Raw genomic sequence first — 27,181 nt, forward strand, 5'->3', positions numbered from 1 at the left:
AAAGTCTGAAGATATATAATCTACACGTTCTTTGTTGTTAATAGCATTCGAAACTAAACGGGTAAATTTTCCAGTTGTATGACACATTAGTAACCGCGACGAAATCCGTGCTCTGCTGGTGAAAATAAACAACTTGAATATAAGGGACTATACATCGAGCTTTATAATTTATGTTTAAAAAGCTCGCAATAAATGTCTGTAACTGACACTGGGCGATGATGTTCTACCAGGTTTCTTGAACCGGAATTAAAAGTCGGAGACATAATTGTACTTTTCCAGTCACTCGGGATTAAACCAGTATCTAGCGAAATAATATGTAAATACACAGCAATTAGGTATCTGCAATTGTGACAAATTTTTGGGGAAAGTCTATCTGGTCGTCAAAATTCGGACGTGTCTATGCCTCTTAGTAAAACCCATCTACTTCGAATATCATATCCAACATGACCGTTTCTATTGTCTGACCAGACACAAGAACGATAGGATTAAAACAAAAGGCGTGAAAACTGATTTAAAATAAAGTTAAAGATATTTGGCTTTTTCAATGTCCCTATTTATTAAATTGCCTGCATTATCTTTTTGTTATTTTTCACACATTTCCAGAATTCTCGATCACATCCTCTTGAAAAGACGCATCCAAAGTAAGTTTGCTTTCTTGTACATCTTTTCTTAAGATTCCTGAATCATCCTTAAAATTTTTCTTCGATGAATCAGACAGACTCCTTTGGTACCTTTTATAATCTCTGCCTTTACGTCTTATTTATTTTCGCTTAGGGTAAGTAACCCAGGATTTATGTATCTTACTCGCTTTGAGAATTTTGATTGGTAGAGAATTTCGGAGTGTAGAATAATTTTGAATGCGAAAGCATTAACTCTCCCATGACGAAGCTGGCGTTGTTTGTAGCCGTTGTCTTTAGTATAGCAAAAAACGGCACCTAAATTTCTATTGGCTGAGCGAAGCGGCACCTAACATCCCATTGACCAAAAGCACAGCAACGCAGATGCTTCGTCACGGAAGCCGGCGGGGCGCTCAAGGTCAAAGCGGACACGCCTTAGAAACAAAACAAAAAGAAAAGCAGAGCAACGCAGATGCATCGTCACGGAAGCAGTGGAGTCGGCGGGTTTCGCCGCGCCTGCGCAGTGAGGGAGCGTGACGTCACCGCCGGAGCGCCGTGTGCAAAAGGAAGACCTGGCGCGCTGCTTGTAAGAATGCGCTGCGTGTAGGAATGCTTTGGCATTCCTACACGCAAGCAGTCTTAAGTGTCTTCGTTTCATTTGTTTTGTCCGAAACATTTCGACAAGTAGTAAACAGCCTTTTCCACATTTTGTTTAGAAGTAAAACTTTAGTGTCAATGTTATTAATGTAAACAAAAAGTTGTTCTCATACAGATTGTAGAACTGAATATCCAAAATTTCGTTGCTGTACCACTAAATTGCGTGACTACAATTTTAGAAAGTCGCAACTTTGTGAAGACAAGAAACGCTTTTCAAAAGAACGCGCCATCTAGATAGCTGCTATGCCCATTACCTGAGTCAGCCATTGTTTGGGCACGGGCTCTGAGCATGTATTGAAACTAAAGCCGCGACAATGTCTCGGCGATACCTCGGCTCAACCTGTATCGAGAGTGAGTGGTGCGCCAGTGTTCGGCGATTACTCGGATCCCATCACAAGCGTCGTGCCCAATGAATGGATGGATGTTAATGGCCCTACCCTTTGTAACGGTCGTAGCTTGCGCCACCTGGCCTAAGCCTAAAAAGACAAACATGGGATTCCTCCCGCCCTTCTAAGCCAATTTTCTCCCCCTATCACCAGGCAGTGTGATATATCAGCAAGGAATGGCGACCGTTAATATTGTTTGATAATTTCCCCAAAAAGGGTCTTTAACAGTGTTGTACACGTTCCTAAAAAAAAAAGGAACGGAAGCTCGTTCCTCGTTCCTTCTGATTTTTCGAACACGTTCCCGTTACAAGTTCCATTTGTGAAAAAGGAACTCGTTCCCGTTACAGCTTAAAAAATGGAACGTATCGTTACATATACGTTACATTTGTATTTTTTGCTAATTACCATATTTAGTTAAATCAAGCAGTTTTTTTTATCTATCCCAATAATAGTCAACATACGAGTTTGTATGTCGTGATGGAAGGGCACCAGGAGTAAAAAACACGCGGAAATGGGGTTTCATTTGTTGATATATTCATGTTAAAAATCTCAGCTATTAATCATGTCCATGTTTGTAGTGGGCAATTCAGACGAGCCAAATGTCCTTTTACCCAACATTGTACGAGCGTTTTACAACAACTTCACAAGGCTCAATTTAATAGAGTCCCGTGTTAGAACTTAACAACAGTTGCTTCTCAATGTTGCAGTCCGCAAGACGAGCAAGCGAAGGAAAGGGTAGGGCTTTAGGAAAGTCAGTCTTGAAAGCTACAAATACTTCGTTGTGAAGGTTGAATTGGTTGTTTAGTTTGAAGGTAGAGGACAAGAGAAGGAATGAAGGTTTTTTTTTTTTGTGTATCTTTTAAGTGAATAATGTTCGGGATACAAGGGTGAGTCCGATATCTGGCAATCTGTGATCTTGTTGTAATTGTAGGTCTCGTTATTGAAGTTCAAAAATGGCTGTAGTCGGAATAAGATTTCTAGGTGTACGAGGATTCGTGGAACCAAAGAAAGTAGCTGAGTTTGAAACAACCCTCTTTCTTTGTCTTTTCCTACGACTAGAAGTTTTGCTTTTTGTACCGCGCAGTTTCGGGCACTCAAAAAAGTATCAATACCCACCAGCTCTCCTGCACCCAAAACTGTTAACAAGCGAGGACCACACAAAATAATCTATTATATTAAGAGCCAAAAAGTTAAAGAGATCCTGCACGCCGTAAAGATATTGTCTCTGTACTTTCACACTTTCCCTGTGAGAAATAAAATAAAAATTACCCCACCGGACGAAAAAAGGAACGCCGTTACTTCTTCCGTTCCAGTAAAAAAGTAACGCGTTCCCGTTCCAGTTCCAGCGATGCAAAATGGAACGGCGGCGTTCCTTCGTTCCTCCTAAAAGGAACGCGTTCCAGGAACGCCGTTCCTTGGAACGCTGTTCCGTACAACACTGGTCTTTAAGAACTCCAGCGGAAGACCCGCATTTTTTTAAAAAATTTCTAAAACATTTTTACCATGAAACACCAAACTTTTTCCGACCAAGGGGGCAATTAGTTCTTCGATCCACGTTGACATTATGTCACACTACGCTCCATAAATAAGGTGTTCGAGCTAACTTTCCTGCAGCACACAAAACAATTAACCGACCACGGCCAACGATGGACACATGCCTAAGGAACGACGAGGCAGAGAACATATGACTTGCACCAACGGCCTTGCTGCTGAGCGCGTGCTTAAGACTGGAGCGTGCATTTCAGACCATCGAATTTGTTTTCCTGGGCAGAAAAAATTCTAGGAAAAAAAATGGTGTGTGTGTGTGTATGTTTATACAGCCTAGAACTTGGTCTGCCTCAACGGGCGACGAGTGACCCAGCTGTAGATGAGCAATTTAGCCAGCGCGGTACAACCGCTAGCATGGGGTCTTTAATGTGCATCACGAAGTAGTGATACGCGACCACACGGATGCTCATCCAGATCGAAACGGACAGTGGTGGCGATTGAACCCAGGATCCCTGGGTTCTGCAGCGCGAACTTTCGCTCCACGTGCACCGAGCTGGTGTGCACTAGCCCACTCGGCCACCGATCCCTCTAGACAATTGTAAGAATGGCCACCAGCATTGCGCAGTGACGTCACGTCCAAACAATGCGTACGTTTAGAGTTGAAAAATACGACTTGAGCAGGGAAAATATGAACACGACGAGCCACGTCCTCGTTGCCCCAGTTCACGATCAGGTCTTGTTTCAGATATAATTATATTTTAAGCTTCGTCATTCGCTCAGATCTATGCATTGCTCTCCCTAAATGACAGTCTCTGCGTTTTCATAGTAACATGAACGTAGAGACTAAGCACAGAGATGATATCATACAGCCACCGAAAGCTTCAGAAATGCAGGTCATGGCTCGTCATGTTTACAATTCTGGCTTCGTGCTTCCTTCTGCAGCGTCCTTATTGGCTGATTCCACAACCTCATTGGAGGAGAAGCTATAGTAAGATGGCCAGGATGCGGCGCGCCATGCGTTTTTTAAGACGCTAGTAGCCACGGATACATGGATGCGACAAGGCACGTAGGCAGCATTTTGTTGGAGGGGGGGGGGGGGGGGGGGCCCATGACAGAATGCAGCACGGGGAGGAGGGAGGAGGGGAGGACCCAGCAAAATTGAAAATTTGGGGGGGGGGGGGCATGCCCCCCCCCCCCCCCCCCTGGCTACGTGTTTGGATGCGACAGTAGCTTATCGAATCGATATATGACGACTGTAATTGGGTAGAAAAGAAAAAAAAAAACAGAGGGACTGGGCGCGTGTGATCGGTTCTTTCTCAATTCGATGCGCTACGGTCGCATCCATGTAAAAGCAGCCATTCACAGTATGGCGTGCGAGTTTGTCTGCTCTTTGCTGCGTTTGTTCACTCCATGAGAGGCGCCCGCGGGCTTTTGTTTCCGCCCGACCTCGAGCAATGACGCTGCGCGCTTGGCTGCCTCTCGCTCCGATGCGCCAAAAGATGCATGTTAGGAACACATCCGCGCCATATAAATGTCAAGCAAGGGGCATTCGGGTGAATACAAGACTAATCACTCACCTCCTTTGTTGTCATCACTATCTGAACCACTCGAAACGAGAGAGTTGGATTTGACGTCTGATCAAATCGCATGCTGACCTGACAAGAAAAGTCGATATGCGATTTTTGGCGTCGCATGGTGAATGGGAATTACTATAACTGACACGAATTACTATAATTAATACTTACAGCAGTCATAAAAATGACAAGGTAAGCACACAGCTGTTCTCTGGACATGTTCTTGTGGTGCTCCGAATCCGAGATGATAGACACCTCTTGCTTGACTTCGCGCCGATGTACATCGACCCTCGTGGATCTTGGAGCTAAATAACGACATGACAGCCGTTAGAAGTCTGCCGTAGTTCAATCAGTGCGGGCTACCAATACACCGGATGGTTGGGTGAAAAGAAAATCGCCTTTGTTTTCGTTCATAATTAGTGCTAGGTGTTGGGACCAGATTATAAATTTTCACCAAGTTTATGTAGCCTCATTAAAAATTTAGAAGAAATTTTGGGAAATTTTCAATGAAGAATTTGTGCCCGTTAATACTGGGAGATGGATGGCGATAGGAAAGGGTACTTTGCAGAATCTAACCAATTTCTTTAAGTGAGCGACGTTTCGAAGCCGGCTCGGCTCCTTGTTCTCGGGTGACTGTATGTGAGCCCAAAGGTAGCAATATGCCGTTTTCTTCTTCTTCTCTACCTTAGCATTGTTTTCTTCTGTTTTTTGTGTAGGGCGCACCGTAGTCCGTGTTTATAGCTGCTTGGAAGCGTTCCGGTGGATTGGTTCAGATTGTTGTTAGTGTTTTGCATGTGGCAATATTCTAATAAAAGCCACTTTCTCCAATTTCTTTCTCCGTCGAGGATGGAACTGCTGTCCAAGCCGATGACATGGCCGGTCTTCTGAGCATGTTCCGCCAGCGCGTTGCCTTCGATGTCTTTCTTCTTTACGTCATACTAATGTCTGCGCAGACGTTCGGGAAAGCTCTTCGTTTCTCCAGCATGAAAGGCGTCGCATTCAGCACATGGAACGTACTGGCGGAACATGCTCAGAAGATCGGCCACGTCATCGGCTTTGACAGCAGTTCCAACCTCGACGGAGAACGAAACTGGAGAAAGCAGCTTTTATAAGAATCTTGGCACATAAAAAATACAAACAACAATCTGAACCGATCCACCGGAACGCTTCCAAGCAGCTATAAACACGGGCTACGATACGCCACAAACAAAAACGGAAGAAGGAAAGTGTGCTAAGATAGAGCAGAGGGGCCCACATACAGTCACCGGTGAGCAAGGAGCCGAGACGGCTTCGAAACGTCGGGCACTTTGAAGAAAATGGTTAGAGTTCTACAAGGTACCAATTCCTATTACTTACCTAACCAGGTGGAGTTCCACCGAAATGTTTACTTTTACCACAAGGAACGCTCCTTTTTAGAGTGCAGCTCTTAGGCGCCCGTTTCGGGGCTAAGCGGCGTCTCGCTGTAGCCGTCCCCGTCGGCGTGACCGCGCGTTGCATCATGGGACGTTTCCCGTAATGACGTCACACGTGACGTCACATGTGACGTCACAAGGGTGAAATTTTCCTGCTATATTTTGAGGAAAATTTTTGCGCTAAATTTAGCGCGGAAGCTTTTCCGCTAAATTTATCGGAGAAATTCTTCCGCAAAATTTACCGGGGAAATTTTCCCGCTAAATTTAGCGAGAAGATTTTTCCGCTAAATTTAGCGGGAAAATTTTACCCTCGTGACGTCACACGCGACGTCAGGTGTGACGTCATTATGAAACGTTGCATTATGGGACGCTTCCCATGATGACGCAACACGTGACGTCAAGTGTGACGTTATGAGTGTAAAATTTTGTAGCTGAATTTAGCGAGGAAAATTGCATCAGGTGACCTCAACATCAGTTCAGTTTCCCTGCTAAATTTAGCGGGAATATCTTCGCTAAGTTTCCAGTTAAGTTTCCCGAGAAACTGGTTATAAATTTCCCGCCAAATTTAGCGGGAATATTTCGCCTTAAATTTAGCGGGAATATTTCCCCGCCAAATTTAGCGGAGTCATTTTCACTAACTTTAGCGAAAATTTCCCGCTAAATGGGGGGGTAGCAGGAGAGGACGTGGATAGGGTACAGAGGGGAAAGGTCCCTTCCCTTTGTTCCCTCGCCTCCTTATTTTTGAGAGGTGCGCAACAATTCGGTATTTACAGAGAATTGTAGGCGTCTTTCATTTTCTGGATGAAAAAAAAATCATTTAATGCTTTTGCATTGGATAGTGGTAGGCTCTGAAACTTTGGCATCTGCTTCATACTGCTCTCGATAAACAGGTAATCGGAGACTCAGTGTTCCGCGATGCGTAGTTTAGCTTAGCAGTAGAAAAACATGCTTCTCTTTTCACCCACACACTCGGTACCTCTAGGTGCGACCACAAAAGCAAATCTAGCCGAAATCTCCGATACTGCCACTGTAAAAAGAATTTAAAATGTTGGATAAATTTGTGAAATAAGAAAGGAAGAAGGAATTTAGTTTCATAATAACAATGATTCCACTCTGATTTGAAGCAGAGTTAGAAAGATTGATTTAATACTTGCAACATGGTTTCTTACGCATGCTCAGCTAGTGAAACGTAAAGTTGTTTAGACAACACTGTGTTATATTGAATCGAACAGGTTATACCAACTCTCGCGATTGTATCTGAACTCGCATTAACGAGTAAACTCGAAGCAACTCACCCAGGAGCGATGCCATCGAAGATTTGATCGGAGTAGCTGGAACAAAAAAACACTCAAAATGAATTGTATACACGCGGCTTTGCAACCGAAGTTTCGGACCGGTTCTTTCATTTTTAGTTAACAATATCTTAAACAAGGTGGAAAGTTGGGCGAGTTGGTTGATGGTCATATTGAATGGGTTAAAACAGCGCAAAAAATACGAAGGACCAGTAAAAGGAAACACACAGACACAGCGCTGTGTCTGTGTGTTTCCTTTTACTGGTCCTTCGTCTTTTTTGCGCTGTTTTAACCCATTCAATATAACAATATCTTAATTTAGTTCCGACCATTATACTCAAAACCCTCTACTTTACAAAGAATATCATGCGCTTGATCATACCAGGCGTACAAACTAAACACGCGCGCAAAGAAAAAAAAATTGCTTTAAGTGAAGCGTTTACGCATGCGCCATGACGACAGCAGTGCCAAACAGCGACGTACGTCAGGGCCTCTCGGGGATCTATAGATCACGTAGCATAACACCTCTACACACCTGTGCCGAGTCTTAAAATGTGCAGGCCGGAATCTGTGATCTAGTTAAGAATACGCTCGTCAATAAGTTGCACATATAAACCTCCTTCTTGTACACGTCAGGGACACACAATGTTTAGAGCTGACTGCATGAGCCTACTTTTAAGGTACTCGCGCAGGAATGCATCAAGAGCGTGTTGTATAGGCAACAAGAGCATGTTCAAGTAATAATGGAGAGCTCTGTAACTGCGTATTGACCAAACGCAAGCACTGTGGCTTTGCGTTAGCAATGCGTTCTCCACACTGCACTTGCGAGAGCGGTTTGCGCGTGCACATGTAGACGGAGCTGGAACTACTTGCGGACACTGTTATAGTGCTAAGAAGCTTAACGGTACTTTTTAATTCATTTATTCATTTTAATCAAAAATAAATAAATTGTTCAACTAAAAGGTTTGGATAGGTGGCGCAAGCCACCGCCCTATTAAAAGGGTTCAGCCACAGTCATTTATCCATCTATGCCTTTCCGTTCCCCTGCACTGAATGTGGTGGTTAGAGGCCCTCCTCAAGGGTTCGCTGAGAGCTTACGTCCGTCGTAGGCAGTTCTAACGCAAAGGCCATTAAGCGTATTTTGGAACTGGTTAAAACACAATCCAAACCAACGCGTTTTTGTGTGCGCGTGGGTCATGCGCCCAACGGAAATTGCGTATCTCGTGACGTCGCGCTGATCTCTCGCGCCTTCCGGGCTCGCATGAGAAAGTTGGATTATTTCAACCTTTTCTGAACGCGCACCAAAACGCGCTGTGACGTAGTAGGGCGCTCCTTTCCCATATCCTTTCCCGGACAATTGTTGAAGGGCACTACAGTCGGTGACACGTCAAGAACCAAGTAGAAGCTCCTCCCACCCCTTTCCACTTTCGCAGAGCGAGCTCTGGAGAGGAGGTCACTTCTTTCATGCGTTCGCTCTGCGAAAGTGGAAATGAGTGGGAGGAGCTTCAACTTCGTTCCTGACACATCACTGACTATACACTCCGTGCGGGAACTATAGGGGGCGCTTTGAAAAACGCGCGCAGCGCCGCTAGCGGAGGAGCTGGCGTTCGACAGTGAGGCGCGTTCAGCAGCCTGCGGCGCCTTTTCGCATGCCAAGTTGTGGCGGCGGAAGCGCGCACGGACGAAACTTTTGCTTTTTGAGCCGATACGTTGAGGCTGACGTTGCATGAGTGCTGGGGCAGAAGGGCATTTAGCTGTTCTCTGCTTCTTATATATTGAGTTTGAGTCGTTATTAAGGGTAATTTCTCTAGTTGCGGCCGAAAAAGGACTTGGAGCAATTTTCCGAAAAGCAAGATGGCCGCCACCATAATTGCTCTGAGTGGGAAATTTATTTCGCTCGTCGCTGTAAACGTAGGACTGTTGGAACGATAATATTGGAGGCGAGTGAGATGTTCACTAAGTTTGTGCACGAAGTGTGCCAAGTTTCATTAAGACAGCAGGTGTGAAAGTTATGTTTCTAACGAATAAAGAAATAAAGCTGTACGGGATATCCAATATTGGACCCAAAATGTTGTGTTATAACCGGGCTCTGCGAAGTGCAGATTTGGGCACACAGGTGCAGTAACATGATACAGCACTTATTGTACCAAAAAGAGGTGGCAGAGGGAACCCAGGAGGAAATTTGGTTTGGGCGGCGTAACTCAATGGTAACAGGTTTTGACCATGAAAGGGCTGTCAAGAGAATACCACTCGTTGTTGGAGGTGGAGACTTTACCGATAGGAAGGGACTAGTGGACTGTACTCCCAATTGAAGCAACTTTACGAAAGGTGGTTCCAAAGCCGAGAAAACAAAGTTGTCGGCCAACAGACGGTTCGGCCGCCAAGGGCTTTTGCGGTCATCTGTTGTGTAATAACCTGTTGTGCGAGGTGCTGATTTTCGGCGCACAGGTACTTTGACATGACCGTAACTTGGCACAACACTTATTATAACAAAAAGAGTTGGCATAGCGAAACCTGTGGCGGCGTAACTAAATGGGAACTGGCTTTGACCGTCAAAGGCTGTCTGATAATATCACTCATCGTGGCAGGTGCACGCTTTAGAGGTAGGAAGGGACCAGTGGACGGTACTCCCAGTTCGAACCACTTTGCGATAGTTGGCTCTAAAGCCGAGAAAAAAAAAATGTTGTCTACAGAACTGGGGATGTCAGCGTTTCATCATCTAAAAGGAGGCTGATCAAGAAAGGAAGCACACCACATAAACTTCCATACTCAAACGTCGATTCTCCAGTGATTTCGAGTTTCATTGTTGTTTTCTTTAGACTTATATTTGTCACTTTTTTACCGTTCGAATCTTTCTTCATGAAGTACAGATTGCGTGCCATACTTGTCCGGAAATATCATCGACACGTACGATGGGGACGAAACTTCTTTGGAGGGCATTCCTCCAACGAAATTGGCACTGCATACCCGCGAGTGTGGGATGGCATTTCACTTCGTTCCATCGGCGCTGACACATGTAGGCGTTACTGGTACGAAAACAAACGCAGAGCGCCAAGCGGCAGTGTAGAATATGTCAGCCGTGCCGACACAGTGGCAGACATGATCGAGAGACCAAATTTCTCGCGTCGTACGGCACGGCTCCATCGTTGTCGCTGTCCCACAAAACATCGGCAAGCTGAAAAACTGTGAAACTTTGTCCCCACGAGATACGACGCATAACTATGGAAGCACTTAATGACGCAGCACAGGCAGCACTTCATGCTGTGAACCCAGCGCAACCGCACCGATCCGACTTCAACGCGTACCAACGTGCGCGACGTGGTTTCGGTTTCGTTTTCTCTGGGGTTCTCACTGCCTACCTTCGGTACCGGCCGCGCGGCGGCGCGCCAGTCGCGTCGCACGGAGTGTATAGTTCCAGCTCCGCGTTTCTTCGCCGTTTGGCGTAGATGCTCTCCGCTCTCCCGAAAGCAGACCGTCCTAAACAACGCGCATAATTGTGACTCAGAAAGCACACCGGAAACAGCAAAAAGGTCACGAAATACGCAATTTCCGGAAAGCGCCCGACCTACGCGCGCACAAAAACGCGTTGGACGTTGGATCGCGCTAACCGCTCATTCACACTGGAAGCGGATCCGCGTTCGCAAAGCGGTTGCGAACGAGGTTGTATAAAGATCCAGTACAATTGCACGCGCACTTGATGTCATCGAGTGCGCGTGAGATTGTACTGGATCTTTATACAACCGCGTTCGCAACCACTTTGCGAACGTGGATCCGCTTCCGGTGTAAATGAGCGGTTAAGCGGTTGGCGCAGAAGGATTCCTACCAAGCACGCGCCAATATTGTAGGCGGATGTTGTGGGACGTCGGTGCGCGTGCCATTTGTTGCAATGCTAACACAACACCACGGAGTCGAACCGGTCACTCTTCCGGTTTGGGTTCGAGTTCGGGTTCGTACCTTTGTATTTATTGCGGTTCAGTTCCGGTTGAGTGATGAATTCGAAATAACTGTTCGGTTAACGGTTTCCCCAAGAGGGAACCGATTTAAACCGGTGGTTAAAAAGGAAAGTCCCCAGCCTCAAGTCGTTTAAGAAGTGTGTTCAACACCGCGTCATTTGCATTTAAAAGAAAAGGTAATCAGAAGCCGCGCTGCGGAAACTAGGAAAGCAAAAACAAATATATGCATGCTTAATTTCATGTTGTGATCTCGACGTTTTATCGCAATCACCGTTCTACGGAAATTAAGAGGTCCTACATGCACTCAGAAACAGTTCGAAGTACAGTAATCACATGTGATCTCACTCATCTGGCATGCAGTGACACCGTCACGGTATATTACGGACCGTACTCGCAAACTGCACACCCGAAAACTTTTTCTCGAATGACTAGACTTTAGAGGAGAAAAACAGTGAAAAGCGGTCTAAAAATGATAAAAACAAAAACGGGTGTAAAAAAAGAAATTAGGGCGACATGTTGCTATTAAAACTTAGGCGTTATTTTTTTTTTTAGGCATGGCTAAGGGTTTTGGGCTGCTGTGGACAATTGTCATCCAGACGACCGGCACCAGAGTGTCGGTCGCGCTCGTCGCTGTTTCGCCTCTTGGCGCCTCCGGATTCTTTCTCCGCAGGACAAACACTTAAAAGCCGCCGACTTATTATTTCTTATTTTGATGTTTGTTTGCTTTCTCTTCCCTCGGGGAATATTGCTTAGCAACAAGAAAAGAAAAACAAAGACATACACATGATACACACATACTCAGAAATACATAAAAATAGCTCTTCAGCCTTACGTCATAATCAAGCGACTATGCCAAGAGGCATAGTCGTTTGAAAACGTTAGAACTTTCGTAAGGAGACAAAGTTATTCAATGTGATAGCAAATGTAGCGAACAGAGCGTTTCCCGTATGTTTCCGAGGAAACCTTTGACCTTAGGATGTTCCACGATGGACTTTACGAGCTTCCCGTGCCAATCCATAGCTAGTAGCTTGTCACCTGACTTCTCGCTTCCCGGGTCCAACCGCCCAACCGGGAAGACACGTGAAAACCTCCGAGTTGTGAACTGACTCGGGAGGCTCGTGGCATCCTTTTGCGGTTTACGATAAGGTGAAACAATATGTGGAAATGCACGCCACAGTACCGAGTCGCCGGCACCAAGTCGTGCTGTACAAAGACGTAAAATAACTTTGTCTGTTTCATTATTTTTCAGCCGTCTCCACATCGCCGCCGTTCGCTTAGTCAAAAATGCTCCGGGGACACCACAGTCGCAATTATGTTATTGACTTCGCGCCCCTTCTCGCAAGAACTCGCGGCTCATATGTCGTTACGCCGAAACGTTTCTGAATGAGCCGGTAACCGCTGCACGAGAATACGGTACACTCTAAGAAATAGGAGGTGTATAAAGGTACACCCCTTGTCCTATATGTAACCCCCCAAATCTACATTTGGACGTTCATGTCTACGGACGTCGAACCGACGATACCAGCTTTTAAGAGCGTCTTGATAGTTGACCGATACGACTTATTGATGTAGCTAATGTACGCAATAAAGGCTACAGTAAGACAATCAAGGTTGTTTTGGCGCTGCTGCAAAACCTCAGTGTTTTTTTTTTGTTTTCTTTCTTGTCCTTTATACGCACATCAGCTATTTAGTACGTTATATCCAACAGCTATCAATCCACTCGGAAAAGTAGGTATCGCCGGCTCGTGGTCAGTGCACTGAACGTCCAAATGTAGTTTTGGGGTGTTAGATAAGGTACAAGGGGTTTCACCGATACACCCCCTATTTCTAAGAGTGTAACAGTCTGGTTTGGGTTTAATAGTAAATGCTTAATTGCGGTTATGGTTTTGTTACAGTTCGGTCAAAAATAACGAGTTTGCTCCGGTTCTTGGTTCGTGATGTGGTTCGGTTCGACACCATGCGACCAAACACATAGAACTTGAAATTCCCTCTCAAACTTACAGAAGCATGACGTTCCGTTAAACCCTTGGAAGGGTTAAGTCAGTCGTCGGCCAACCTTTCCATGACGTCAGCAGGAAAACATGGAACGTGGAAGAAAGACGCCCGAACGCGAAATAAAATACACTAAATGTCATCTCGTACAATACCGGGATTTGTCTAACATATGTTTAGTTGTGTGATAGACTCTTCATCCTAAATGTTAACTTTCCGAAAAGACCATGTGGTGGGTCAATTACAAAGGACTGAGCGCGCCAAACAAATTTATTATTTATTTTGTTAAAACTCAGCCGGCCGACCTTTGAAGATTAAGACATGGCGGAAGTGAACAAGCCAGCAGAAACAAAATTACCGATGCAAATGAAAAATAAGAAAACGCGCACACAGAATAATCTAAACAAAATACAAACAAAAAGTATACACTTTTGTAGGGAGGAAAAGTTCATATATTGTGATAGCAAAAGTAGCGAACAGAGCGACTCCCATATTTTTGCGAAGAAACCTTTTCCGTTCGGGTTACGTTGGAGACGAACCAGAATATTTGCACAACGTCTTTTCTTTTTTTTCTTTTTTTGCAAAACTTTTTGAAGAAATAGACCTTTCGCTGAGTTGTGCTAACACCAAGCAGCCTGCTGCGAATGATGTTACATACGCTGCACTCGCTGACGTCTGCAGCAGTAACTGTTTTAAGACAAAAATGTAAAAAGGCAGATGGCGCTTTACACGTGTGTTCAATAACATCTTATTTTGGTTTATAAACTTCGAATTTTTTATACTGAGACGCCAAGCGCGTGCAGCTCGTTCCCCTACGTTCCCAGCATTCTCCTTGGTGCTTGGGAAATTTCGCAAAAGGTTATTACGTGTGCTTTTGAGAGGTTAATGGACCTCTTGCCATGTATATTTGAGTTAATCGCCGCAGTTTAACTGTTTATACATAAGTACATGAGGTTGTACAAAACATTTCAAGCGACAATGGGCGCAAGCGGCATGCAACTATAGTACATCAAATTTTTTGGGCATATAAATTACAAATACATTGTGACTTTTTAGTCACATAAAATGACAACATATGATTTCGATAAAGTACACATTAAAGATCTATATATACGCCTCGAGCTTTCTCGTAAGAGCACAGTAGCTGCATGCCTGAAAAGGCGTGTTCGATTGGTGTGTTTAGAGTACTGATCCCCACTATTTGCGACGTGTGTGACCCAAAGCGTCAATCTGGTCAAAGTTCGCGATTGGCCAAACTATAGCTTCCTCTATTATGATAATGCCTGCGAAATCGTCGGTTCACGGTGAGGCAAATCCTGTTCGTGACGTCATCAAAGGAAACCATAAGAGGGCGTTACCGAAACATCTCGGTGCTAATAGTCACTGAGAGTTCAAGAAAGGAAGGCCGATGCTTACTACGTACATGGCTCTTACTTCGTGATTGCTCGTTCGGCGTCTTTCTCGAATAATGCTGAAATCTCATTGGCTGCAGAGGAATAATGAGACGCATGGAGCTCGCCACTCCCTGCGAGTGCGTCGTGGCGTCACCGCCTGCCATGATTAGAGCAATTCGTCTGCTTCTTGCACAAGGGTTGCGGTTACGTCAGGACAATTCCGGGCTCTGATTGACTTTGGCATAAAAAAAATAGTGGGTAGACCTTAATCTAGCCACCTTGAGATCGACACACTATCTTTCCTAAAGGAACCAATCAGAGCTCGCTGTTCTCACGTCACGGCAACACCTCCTGAAGAAGCAGACGAACTTGCACTGCACATAGCGTCTCACGAGCGCGACGCTGGTACGCGGAGACGCCATGACGGACGCGTGTGCCACTTCGCGGCCACTCTCGCTCATGCTTCAGCCTGCTTGGCACTTGGAGCGGAAAGGGGGTCCACTAACGATGACGTCATACGCAGGCCTTCTCTTCTAGGTAGAATTGGATGAGCACGCGGGTTTTATCGACCGCAAGTAAGCGGCTTGTTGCCTGAGTGGGTTCCTGTCGGGTCTTGTGAACGCAGTTATTGAAGATATTGACTTTTATTTTTTTGACTCAGGATAACCTGCCTGTTGCGCACTAAACACAAGCGGAACAGAGAAATCTTCAATAAAACCGTTTCTCCTATGAGTAACTCGAGATTCCAGTTGGTTAGGCTTATACATCCGCGTTCAAGCTCTTCGATCTCGTGATCTAATGCTAAAGGAAACATAGGAATCACCCAAAGAGTCAGATAATTGTAGACTCACACAATCGCTTCCACCAGAAGGAACCAAAATACGCTTAAAGTACCCGCACCTCATTTTCCAGATTCTCTTCTGGGTGACGCTATTTTTGTGCCTAGCGCAGAGCGATGGCAATCGGCAATCGTCACAACTAAACAAATATACTTCCACAGCTTTAGATACTATGTCAGGAAAGCTATTTCAGGCAATATCAGTTTACTTTGTCCCGGACTGTTTTATTATTTCTGAAGGACAGAAAAGCTTTTCTTGCGATTTGAGATAAAGCTTTAGACAAGTGGCAACACCGAGTTTCAATAGCAGGATGGTTTAACTGCCACCATACTTTGAAGAAAGGCGCAGCAAGCTCCTAACTTCCAGAACAAATGTCCAACTTCCGGATGCTTCAAGCAAGTCCGAGTCGGAGTGAAGTCCATGCTGGAACGTAGACTAGCGGACATTATTTTCCTTTTCGGGTAATAGTGACTTACGTTGAGGTATGTCTTAAACATAAAGATGAGTTACTGAGCATTTTCTAGAACTCATTTAGAGTCATTACAATGCTACGCATCGAGTATTTTTGTTCCTCTGTACCATTGACCGATGCGGCAAGGCGGTCATATACATCTGTCGCAATGAACGACAGTTGTCCTAAATCGTTGCGACTACTAATCGCAGCATCGTTTTTTTCGGTCGTGAACCATTTTAGAAAGCACATGAACGGAAAGCTTTTTTTTTCACATCTTTCACCAGGCACGTCGACGAAAACTGGTGAGAACTGGCAACATAGGCTCTACGTACGCACATGTATGGGCGAAGTGTAATTATTAAAGCCTGTCAGCACGTCTAGCGCAGTGATAACCCAGCGCTGTATAAACGTTCCGATGCCTAGGTGGCTCCTATTTTCTTGTTTACAAACCATACAGTGCAACGCTAGCTCAGCGCTGAGGCAGCGCTAACAGCAATACTGATATCATTGCTGGGTTGGCGTTATCTCAGCGCTGAGTGTCAATGTGTAGAGCGGCCTTAAAGCGTGACTTAGTTGGGGCTCTAAACTCACCGATCTTCTTGAGCCGTTCCAATTCTTCCTCTGGCATGGTGTGCAACCTGTGCGGCAAGGACCCGTCCAACGATCGCGGCGCTGTGAGCACAGGTTCGATTCGTGTGACAGTGTCCACTATCCCTGTCTGGCGAACATTATATCCGATAGAACAGACCGAAATACAAAGAATACAGTTAGTTCGTGGGACAGTGAATGCGAAACCCATATCAGATCACTTTTGTTTCTAGTATTTTTCTCACAGAAAACCGTGCGTTTATATAAATTCGCAAGATTTTCACCATAAATTTGTGACAAAACTTGCGCAATTTACCGAACTACTCATTTTAATGAATCTAGCATTCCTAACTTTGCTGACGAACATCATATTCTACGGAGCAGACAGAAATGCAGTAATATTGTGAGATTCTATTCGCGGAGCAGTAAGAGCGAACACAAGATGTGGCTGATATATTCCAGTATTTTTCTCAGAGAGGAGATTCAGGAGCAAAATGATTCACGGTATAAGTTTGTGACCAAAATGAGCACATTCGGCCATACTGTTAATTTTAACGAATGACTATATCGATTATATCTGAAAGTCGATAGTAATAAAACTGTCGACCACTTCGTGACAACTGAAGCACCATGTGAATCACCCCAGATTATAATGTTCCAGTCGGTTAAGAAATTGACAGTATTACATTATAAGGAATCGTTCTCTTTGACGTCTTTCAAAGCAGAAGGCAAAGCGATCCCCCCGTGCCGTACGTCTCCTGGAATGAAATACCAACTAAGTGGTTTACTTTTCGATTTTTTAAGTCGAGCAGGCTTTGAATAGATCACATGATCATTTAAAACTTACTTTAAATTCTCGACGCAATAAAAAAATATTGATATTGTTTAAAAATATGCAGTTGAGACCTCTTGAAGATATTGGGAGTTATGGGGGATTTCTTTCCCAATACAAATTCACTAGAATCATAGTTGCTACGTCTGCTATTTCACTGGTTGACCAAGTCATTTCTAAACACCCTATGCATACCGCTACCATTGTAAAGTACAGAATATACTAATAAGTGAATATAACTTAAAGGCTGCGCACCGCTGGTTGCTTTCGGTCTCTTAGGAACGTATAAATGGAATGTCGTGGCCCTTTTGACATAATAATAGTCTTAAGCAGTTTTGAGCCTTCCCAGAAACAACATAATAATCACAACTACGGCGAAAAAGTTGTTTACTCTATTATTTTTGCATTTAGTTTTTAAATATCGTTTCGCGGAACCTTTTAGAAGGGTTGATAGAGCTAGCGCCGCTGCAAAATGCCCCGAAGATGTCATCGGGCAGCTGCGCTAACCACTCGAGGATACACACGATACTAAGGTCTTCAATGCGTCAACTGGTTTGCAATACAGCCTAAGGGCCACTCATTGGTGTCCCTTCAGTCAATAAAACCGATGGAGAGAAGGAGCAGTATCTCAGATCAATGGTATCTTTTTTCCCGCGAAACTGAGTTGTTATTGGTTAGCGATGCCGAATAATCTTTTCGGTGGCTCAAGTCATTAATTCATTTTCTTTGTATAATATATCAATGTATGTGAAAAGAAATTCTATAATTACGGGTTGGTAGGGAATATAATCACGAAATTATTACCACTGACAGCTTAAGAAACGCAATACTTCAAGTTGTTGTTCTTCGGTGTTCTTTATGGTTAATTTAGCAGTATCATTGACCCCGAAGCAATGCTAATATATTCGATAGTGAGCGTGCACTGCATTTCTCAAGCTGTCAACGAATATGATTGTGACGATGCCAAACGCTGTTCACACTTTCATTTTCTACAGTATCCGAAGCTCAGTGTCAAATAAGTATCTTAATTATTACTCAAAAGGCAGTATTATTGTTACCATTTCGAGGCCATTCCCTGTGTCGCGCACCATCAAGGAGGCGTATTGGTCGCGGTCACGGTAGTGGTACTTCTCAATTTCTTCGGCTTGAATCTAAAATGACGAAAATAAAAGCATATATGTATTTAAGGAATTTGCGTAAATTATCGCAAACAACACTGTTAACATCTCTTAGCGTAACGTTTGTAGTAGATTTTTTTTTTCAACCTCTCGGAATAAATTAATTATTTGCCGCCTGCACTCTGACTATTTTTTCGTTAATCGTACCTGAAGCAGGCTTAATCCCTTTTTCTTATGAAACCACTCTTCCTTCGTCGTCTTCTATACTAATTTTTCAAGCATACATGGTACTGGACAAGTTGGCACTTCGTTTGGCGGAACTGGAAGCGGATGTAGCGTACTATGGGCTTTCGTTGCGGAAGAACTTCATCGACCCAGCGCAGTTCAGGCATCTATCAACAAGTGGTTTTGCTTGGAGTTCAAAGAAGAAAGTTATCAAGGTCTACAGGGAAGGAGCCACCAGGAGAATACAAGAACTTTACACGGCGTGCAACAGACTTTGGGACCTCCTCTTGGGAATGGACTACAGGCGTCGCAAGGAGTTCCAGCACTGGGACAGCATCAAGAGGGCACAGTTCCACAGGATCTGGTATGTCAAGCGAACGCAAGTCTTGAACTCTGTTAAGATAATGAAGAGGAAGGAGAATTGTTTGCCATTGGCATGGCGTAATACTCAGTGTGTGTCGGGATCGCGTTTAAATGTAGTCAACCCTTGTAGCATTTCGATTTCAGAAAGAACGGAAAGTTTTTTATCCAAGGGACCTAAATTTTGTATCAATGTGAGGCCTTCCAGACTCGATGTATTTTCCGCAGTTCAAAACGTTGCGCGCGTAGTAGGTCATGATGAAAAGACGGCTTTTTTGGATCAGACGGTGGGGAGATTAGATAAAATCATGGGAGATATGTACCCGAAAGAAAAAAGGAATTTTAAGGATGTAAACATGGTCAAGAATGAGATAGATTCACGGTCGTTAAAATTACTCCAAACAGATAAATCGGGGAGGTTTGGTATCCTCCCGATGAAAGAATTTCAAAACAAAGCAGAAAATGCCATGAGTGTATTGTTCAAGGACTGGAACGGAAAGTTGGCAAAGATGAGAAGGGACATATGCACAGTGTTAAAGGAAGAAGATAAAGAGCAAGTTGTCAAAAGCATAATGAGTCAATCAAAAATGTACCTATGTTTAAAATTTTTCCTAAAGGACCATAAAGTGGAGATGCCTCTCAAAGTGGTTGTAAACGAAAACGGAACGTGGCAAAAAGTTGTGCCTAAGTTTCTGCAGCATGTGTTAGGTCAGGTCAGTTTAGACAAATCCTTATCGCTGAGAAACACAGAAGAACTCATTCAGATCTTAGAACACAACCATGGGAGGAGGTATGCGGTATTCTCCATGGATATAAAAGATTTGTATTATTCTCTGGAAAAGAAGAGGCTGATGAATGCCGTGAAGGAGGTGCTAGAGTTGAATCTGGTAAAGTTTCAATCAGGATCGGGCGTGACAGTGGAAAGCTTCCTTACCGTGTTAGATCTCTATTTAAAGTCAACAGTCCTCGAATATAATAATCGCAAATACATCCAGAAAGAAGGTGTATGCATAGGCTCGTCCGTCGCTCCGTTGTTAGCTGAGATATACCTCAACAGTTTGGATAGAGTATTGTTTGACAGGATGAATGAGTTGTCACCTAACGTGGGCTTCATCAGAAGATATGTAGATGATATTTTTGTCTGCACGTTTGAAGAAGGAAAGTCGGAGTATCTTGAAAAGCTTATTAGGTCAACGGCCTCGGAGTTGCATTTCACAGTAGAAAAACCAGAGGAGAACATGTTGCAGTTTTTGGACTTGCGCATTCAGGTAAAAAATGGTTTATGTTGGGATAATGGTAAGAAGATGGCTAAACCGGTGCTCCCGAGACAAAGTTGTCACTCTAAAATTATTAAGGCGGGAGTTGCGAAATCATTTATTGGTAATGCGCTAAAAAGGTCATGTACCCATTTCATGAGTCAAGCTTTAAAAAGACAATGGGGTAGACTGGAGGACGCGGGGTATGATGAAACTTTTCTAAAACGGCAACTTTCTATTTAAATCAGAGACAAGCGGAATGAACCAACTGTTAGGAACCGACGAGTTGCTATACCGTATTTTCACGATATTTCCCATAACATAAAAGCGTCGGCAAAAAGGTTTGGCGTAGAAACTGTGTTTACATCCGATTTTAAGTTGTGCAAGCTTACACCTTTTGAATCGAAACAGGAAGTTTGCCAGAAGGCACATCGCGAGAAGTCGGTACCGTGTGAGAATTCGGTGGTTTATGAGATTCCTTTGGAGTGTGGATTTAAATACGTAGGTCAGACGTCGAGATGTCTAAATGATAGACTGACGGAACACAAACGGAATGTGATAAACAACGCGTCCAATTCCGAGTTAGCGAGGGACCTTCTAGAGTGTAATAATTGTAAAGCCAACTGGTCCGAAACGGAAGTAATTCACAAAGAACACAATGATATGAAACGTGTAGTCCAAGAAACGATTCGTATAAAAACGTCTGGCAACTGTATAAGTCAGGCGTCATTGCAGTTTGCGAACGAATGTAAACAATTTCAACGCTTGTAAAGTTTTTTTTTTTAATTTTAGTGTTGTTTATATGTGTATCCTTGGACTTGTTCGAGAAAGTCGCTGTGTTACCCATTTGTGGTTCGTGGTAGGAGGGCAATGTCGTTCTCATTTTTGGAGATGGCCCCAGTTCCGGCTGGTAGCAGTGTATAGTATTGTTTCTTTGGACTGAGTGATTTGTAAGTGGGAACGCACCTTTGAAGGTCAAACCCTTTCTTTCTGTTCAGCAGTGTTTTCACCTACGTTCGCCGGGTAGCGGTGGTTATGCTAGAATGTGTCCCTTTCTGTAAGTGTACCACAGCCAAGGTGAAGAGAGATAAGAGAAGGTTAACCGAAGTGTCATTGTCCTCTTGTCATGTGTGTTTTTTTTTTTTGTTTTATTGTAGAGACGGCGTTGGAGATGGGTATATAAAGCGTGTTCGAAATAAACTTTGCAGCTGAGTTTGAGACGTTGCCTCCTCTTTTACTGCCTTCTGTTGTGTTCTCTTCCTGCCCCAGTCTCAGGTTTACAATCATGTTTAATTATACACGTTAGAAGGAGGAACGCTAGAAAGAGTTGGTTTAGTTTTGATTTGGTATGGATAAATCTCCCATGGGGCATGGCGTGTACTCACCGTCGTGTGCGTCACTTGCCCGTTCCCGTCGTATGACGTCACGAGTAGGGTCTCGGCTAGCACGGACGCCTTCTCCAGCCTGAGAATCTTCTTCCCGTCGACGGACACCAGCTTGAGGCCATCTGAAGATCTCTCCTCCAGGATCCGGGGGTACACGTACTCCTCCCCGATCCTGGCTCCTGGAACGAGTCACACTAGCTTGACCATGCTGAAAAAGACTGGAAAGTACGGAGTGTTATGCGAATGAGCTGGTCAGACGCTTTCACGGAGTCAGTTACTGGAGCTGCCACCAGTCGGCGCGCCCTCCTCGCGCTTTCCGGGCCGCCATAGCCGACCTTCAGTATCTCGCCGTGTGTGCTGCGCCGGCCGCCACCGGAGCTTTGTTCTCGTGTTCTTTTGAGTTCCGCGTAAAAAACGTGTGTTTTCTTCAGGTCTTTTTGATATTTTGGGCTTTCATTCGATCTTGTGATATCTATATTTCAACATAGCTCTTGTATTTTCTTATTTATGGTATGGAATCGGACAGCGAATGGATCGACGATGCAAGATTTCGGCCTAGGCTTCAGAGACCATGTAGGCTCATCACATTCTTGCGTTTTTGTCGCTAATAAAGGGCAGTCAACACCATTGCAACATATGAAAATTTCGGGTGTAGGAAAAAATGTCCCCGGAATAAATGTCCCCGGAAAAAATGTCCCCGGAAAAAAAGGCCCCGGAAAAAAAGGCCCCGAAAAAAAAGGCCCCAGATGAAAAATAGGAAAAAATGTCCCGAAAGGATTTTCTATCTCTGGGTTTCCCTGATCCTCATGTGCTTCGGGCGGTCCGGTCAGATGTCCTGGGAAAAAAGGCACCGTGTGGCAGGTAGGGGAAAACAGCTCCGAAAGAGGATTAGTGAGAACGAAATGTTACCGTTTGCATTATATCCCCAAATAAGCACCTTCAATACCTATAATACCTTTGATGACAATTAACCTCTCGTTTCTATAAAAAAATGACCGCATCTCCACGTGTTGAATTATGTTGATTGGGGCGAAGCTCTGGTGGTGCTGATGATACTGATTTTATTGTTCATATAGGTAGTGCTGATGGTGCTAATTTGTTTTTATTGCTCATAGGTATTGCTGGGTCCCGGGTTGCGTTTCGACTTTATTATTACTGCTTTATGGTCGGTGAAATGCAGAGCCAGTGGTTCTTCTAGCGGACCAGCTTGGATCCGCTGGGTGCCGTGGGAAAGCATCTCCACGTCCATATCAGAAAGAGAATGTGTGGTATAAAACGTGGTTATATACGCATTTGAGCATTTGACCGCAGCGCCCTCCGCCCTCTCCTCTATAAACGTTGATCCAATGCATGCAAAGTTTAACGCGATTACATACGCATTTGACCGCAGCGCCCCCTGTTGTATAGACGTTGAGCGGCTACATGCAACGTTTCAGCCATGACATCCCCAGCTCTTGAGTTACTACCACATCTCAGAGCCCCTACTCGTCTCGATGGACTAGAAATCCATTGGGGTCTCCCGCACAGGTTTGAATCCTGTCGACTGCGCAAACATTTTTTCTTTTTTTAAGAAGACGGATGGGATGGCAATCGATGTGAGCACGGACGCCGGACGGACAAGGCTAAACCCTAAAAAGCTTCGCCCCTTAAAAAAAAAAAAAACAACTAGCGATTGCTTGTTCGTGTTAAGTGTCGCGCTTTTTACCTATTTGGGAAAGGGTACACAAGTACCTCTCAAATTTCCCGACACAATAATTTGGTTTTAGCTAGAAGCGTTATGAATGTTTTATTCACAATGAAAAACAAACACAAACAGTTGAGATGCACTGTTGCAAAATCAGGAATGAAATGACAAACTCTTGATTCATACACAAAAGTCAAAAACTTGAAGTGGAAAAAATGTCCCTTTGGGGACATTTTTTCCTATTTTTCACCTGGGGCCTTTTTTTCCGGGGACATTTTTTCCGGGGACTTTTTTAACGGGGACATTTTTTCCGGGGACGTTTTTTCCGGGGACATTTCTTCCGGAACCCGAAAATTTCAACTGACGCAGTAAGGCTATCACAGTCGTGCTTCTCGCTGCATGTGCGCGCTTTAGACACCGTTTCCGTAAGTAAAATCCGAACCGCATGTAAGCGCTTTAGCGAGCGACGACACGAGCGACGGCGACCATTACGAGAATCAGCGACGAAGATTTCTCACTGTCACCCGTCGCGTCGTTCGGTTTTTAGATTTCTAGAAAACGTCGCTCACCGTCTTGGTCGCTTGCTACCGTCGCTTCCATGCAGTTTGCCTCGTCGCGCGATTGACCGAGCGACAGCGAAGCGGGTCGCCGTCGCTTGCCTCGTTGCTCGCCGAAACGCTTGCATGCGGTTTATACTTAATATCGAAGCGCCAATGGTTCAGTGCTGTGTGCATCGAAATTAAATAAGTTTAAATCGCACTCTCGTCCAAGCAAAGACAGGAACAAAACTCGTTGTCTACACTGCTCTTGTTAGATCTCAACTAGAGTATGCATCCTTTATTTACTATCTTCACCAATTATATCTGGGAGAGAATGTAGAATCACTACAAAACAAAGCCGCTCGTCTCATAGTTCGTGACTACTCCCGCTTTAATAGTGTTAGCGGATTAAAATATCGACTTATCACTCCTTCATACTATAGAACGCATCTTGCGCGCCTATAATTTATTCACAAACTCTACCATAGCCCATCAGCTTTTAGATGTTTTCTTACGGCTAGCTAACCATATATCGCCCCGTTCAGATAACTTTTTTTTCTTTAAATTGACCCCATATATGCACGAACTAATAAATTCCAAAATTCGCCTCTTCTTACCATTTCACATTAGAATAGCCTTCCAAGAGAAATTGCCGTCATCAGTGATCATGAGTCGTTTGTTGCCACGGTAAACCTAATGCTGTTTGAGTAGGCTAGGTGGAATTGAAATTTTCGTCTTTTGTTTTGTGCAGCTATGTTTATGGTAACCTTTTAACGCATATATCTTAATTACTACTGAAATTGCCGGAATGTATCAAAATATGTTTTATTTTGCATGCATACATTTTATCTTTCTTTGTGTGTGTGTTGCTGCTTGGCTTTTGTTTTTCACGTTACTGTACGGTTGTACCCCCTATGCAATGCCCGTGAAGGCCTTTAGGGGGAATAAATAAATAAATGAACAGGCTGCTATGATTTGTGGCGTTATGATTCCTGGGTGCAGCTGCGCAGATGGCATCTCCTATGGTCTCTGACAACTCAATTAAGACAGTGTGTGGCGAGTCCCGAAGATGGTCTGATTAGAGCTGGGCAGTTTATGGAGTAACCTACCCATTACTCGATTAATGCTGTAATTTCGATGTATTTTTTAACCAGTAGATCAAATAAATGTAGCAAAAAAAAAAAAAAACATAACGCTTTTATTAAGCGGACGTGGACGAATGCACCTGTAGAAAGGCAAACTTTAGGTAAAATTTTGACCTAAGGTAAACTGTAGGGGCAAGATTTGTAAGTCCAAACAAGGGTGGTGAAGGTTACACGTAGCCCTGCCAGGTAAACGCCATGCGAGTATCCGTTTACCGCAGCAGAGACTGTTGTGAACGATGAAAGCAGTTCGCAATTCCGAAGAATATCAATAAGCTTCTTTGCCTCATACGGCTGAAGTGAAAACTTGTGAGTTGGTGTCGTTTCACTGTTCTCAACTACACATCAAAGTTGATTTAAAGTCTGAAATCTTACATTTTGCGATTTATTAGATATTCAGCAAAAAAAAAAGTACTTTTGACTTTAAAAAAAAAGCTATTATGCAATGGAATGGACGAAACCAATTAATCAATTAATTAATTTTTACTCGATGCTCGGCCCTAATAGGTAATATAGCTCCGCAGAAAATCAAAATGCGGCATTAGCAAGTAAGGACGACGAAGGACCAATCACAAAAGAAGGATCGTGTACATAATTAACCACAACCTGCGTTTCTGAAAAGGGCGCTGCAGGGGATTATGAGATTGTCTATTTATGGTAATAACTCAATTTACACGCTTTAAACATGCTTAAAAAAAATAAATAAGAAATTACACTCATGGGGCGGCCGATTTTCCTAACATAATCAAAGATAGCGACACAGGACCCTCTTTCTGCTCCTTAGAGGAGACACCAGCGGGCGCCGTCGGACGGCGTTTCCAAGGAACAATTTCTTTGTTACGTGTCTTACCACCCAAAGAATTTACTTTTTTTTTGAGAATATAATGCACAATTCACGTAAAAATAGCAATAATAATAAACTTCGGAATCTCCAATCAATCAACTATTTTTAGTGGTCAAATTGTATGTAGGTGGTGGGACCCGAAAGATTGTGGCTGCGTAGTTCTATTGCTGCGATTTTACCAAGACGTCTTGCCGTCTAGAACTCTTGCTTTTAAAGGACTAAAGTCCAACAAACAATATGCAATCAAGAACAATCTTCGACAGAAAGTATTTGAGTGCCATATTAAGCTGCCAGTGGCTGAATAGCAGTTAATCTGTTTACCCTACCTGTAGCAGTGCCCAGCAGGCAGATGGCAAGTTTCCAAGCAAGCATACTGGTATTCCTGCCCCCGACTCGTTGAGTGGTCGAGACAATCGGCAAAGCCTCCAGGGTGTGCAAGAGCTCTTGACTTAAATCTCCAACCAGTGACATTTTAGGTCTGTTTCTTGTATTTGGAGATTTCCATCCTTTCAAAGTTAGCTTATTTCCATGTTTCCACGAGATACTTTAAGACGGCGCGGTGCCTATAAACGGGCGTGTTATTTAAAGAGCACGTCACTCAAACGTTCTTGGCTAACAAAGATTTTTCTCTCGAGTGCTTTGAAAGCTATTGCGTTGTATTGCCTACATCCATTATTCGAGCATATGCCAGTCGCCTCAAGACCTCATAACCTCATGACGTACATTGAAGTATTTGTTATGACCTTTGTCGCTTGGTAATGGACGTGCTGTACGATATCGAAAAGTGCTCTGAGAGGTCGCGGAGAAATTGTGGGACTTGAGCGTTGCAACATGCTCGAGTCACTCAACTTCAAAATGTTTCGCTTATGCGCATTCTGTTGTTTTATGGAGGTGGCAGGCCGACCTGAGGTGTTTGTGGTCAGTCCTACAAACTTAACTTTTGACATTATCCCTCGTCATGGAAACAATGCAATGGATAGGAATTGGGATTCATCCGTCAGGCCGGAGAACGCGCCGTTGAAGGCTCTTTTATTTCCGACCTTGAGCGCTGCGAACGCAACGTAGCGCATGACGCGCGCGTTTCATTGGTTGACGAGCAGAAACTCGACTTCTGCGACCAATCAGGATCTGTGTCCGCTGCCTTACGTCG

General features: G+C 44.1%; 1 protein-coding gene across 1 annotated transcript in view; it reads right to left on the reverse strand.

Moving 5' to 3' along the window:
• LOC8032028 (A disintegrin and metalloproteinase with thrombospondin motifs 16-like) overlaps window positions 1–26,430 on the reverse strand; it is a 68,480-nt gene extending 42,050 nt beyond the window's left edge. The window contains exons 1-7 of the mRNA XM_040206570.1: window positions 26,358–26,430; window positions 21,823–22,001; window positions 18,537–18,629; window positions 16,650–16,776; window positions 7,430–7,465; window positions 4,894–5,027; window positions 4,726–4,803 (exon numbers count right to left, since the gene is read on the reverse strand). Coding sequence (XP_040062504.1) covers window positions 4,726–4,803; window positions 4,894–5,027; window positions 7,430–7,465; window positions 16,650–16,776; window positions 18,537–18,629; window positions 21,823–22,001; window positions 26,358–26,403 — 693 coding nt within the window. The 5' untranslated portion in view covers window positions 26,404–26,430. The remainder of the gene's footprint in view (window positions 1–4,725; window positions 4,804–4,893; window positions 5,028–7,429; window positions 7,466–16,649; window positions 16,777–18,536; window positions 18,630–21,822; window positions 22,002–26,357) is intronic.
• Between the last annotated feature and the right edge of the window lie 751 nt (window positions 26,431–27,181).

The sequence above is a fragment of the Ixodes scapularis genome, unplaced genomic scaffold (genome assembly GCF_016920785.2).
Source record: "Ixodes scapularis isolate PalLabHiFi unplaced genomic scaffold, ASM1692078v2 PGA_scaffold4__175_contigs__length_147842914, whole genome shotgun sequence".
Lineage (NCBI taxonomy): Eukaryota > Metazoa > Arthropoda > Arachnida > Ixodida > Ixodidae > Ixodes > Ixodes scapularis.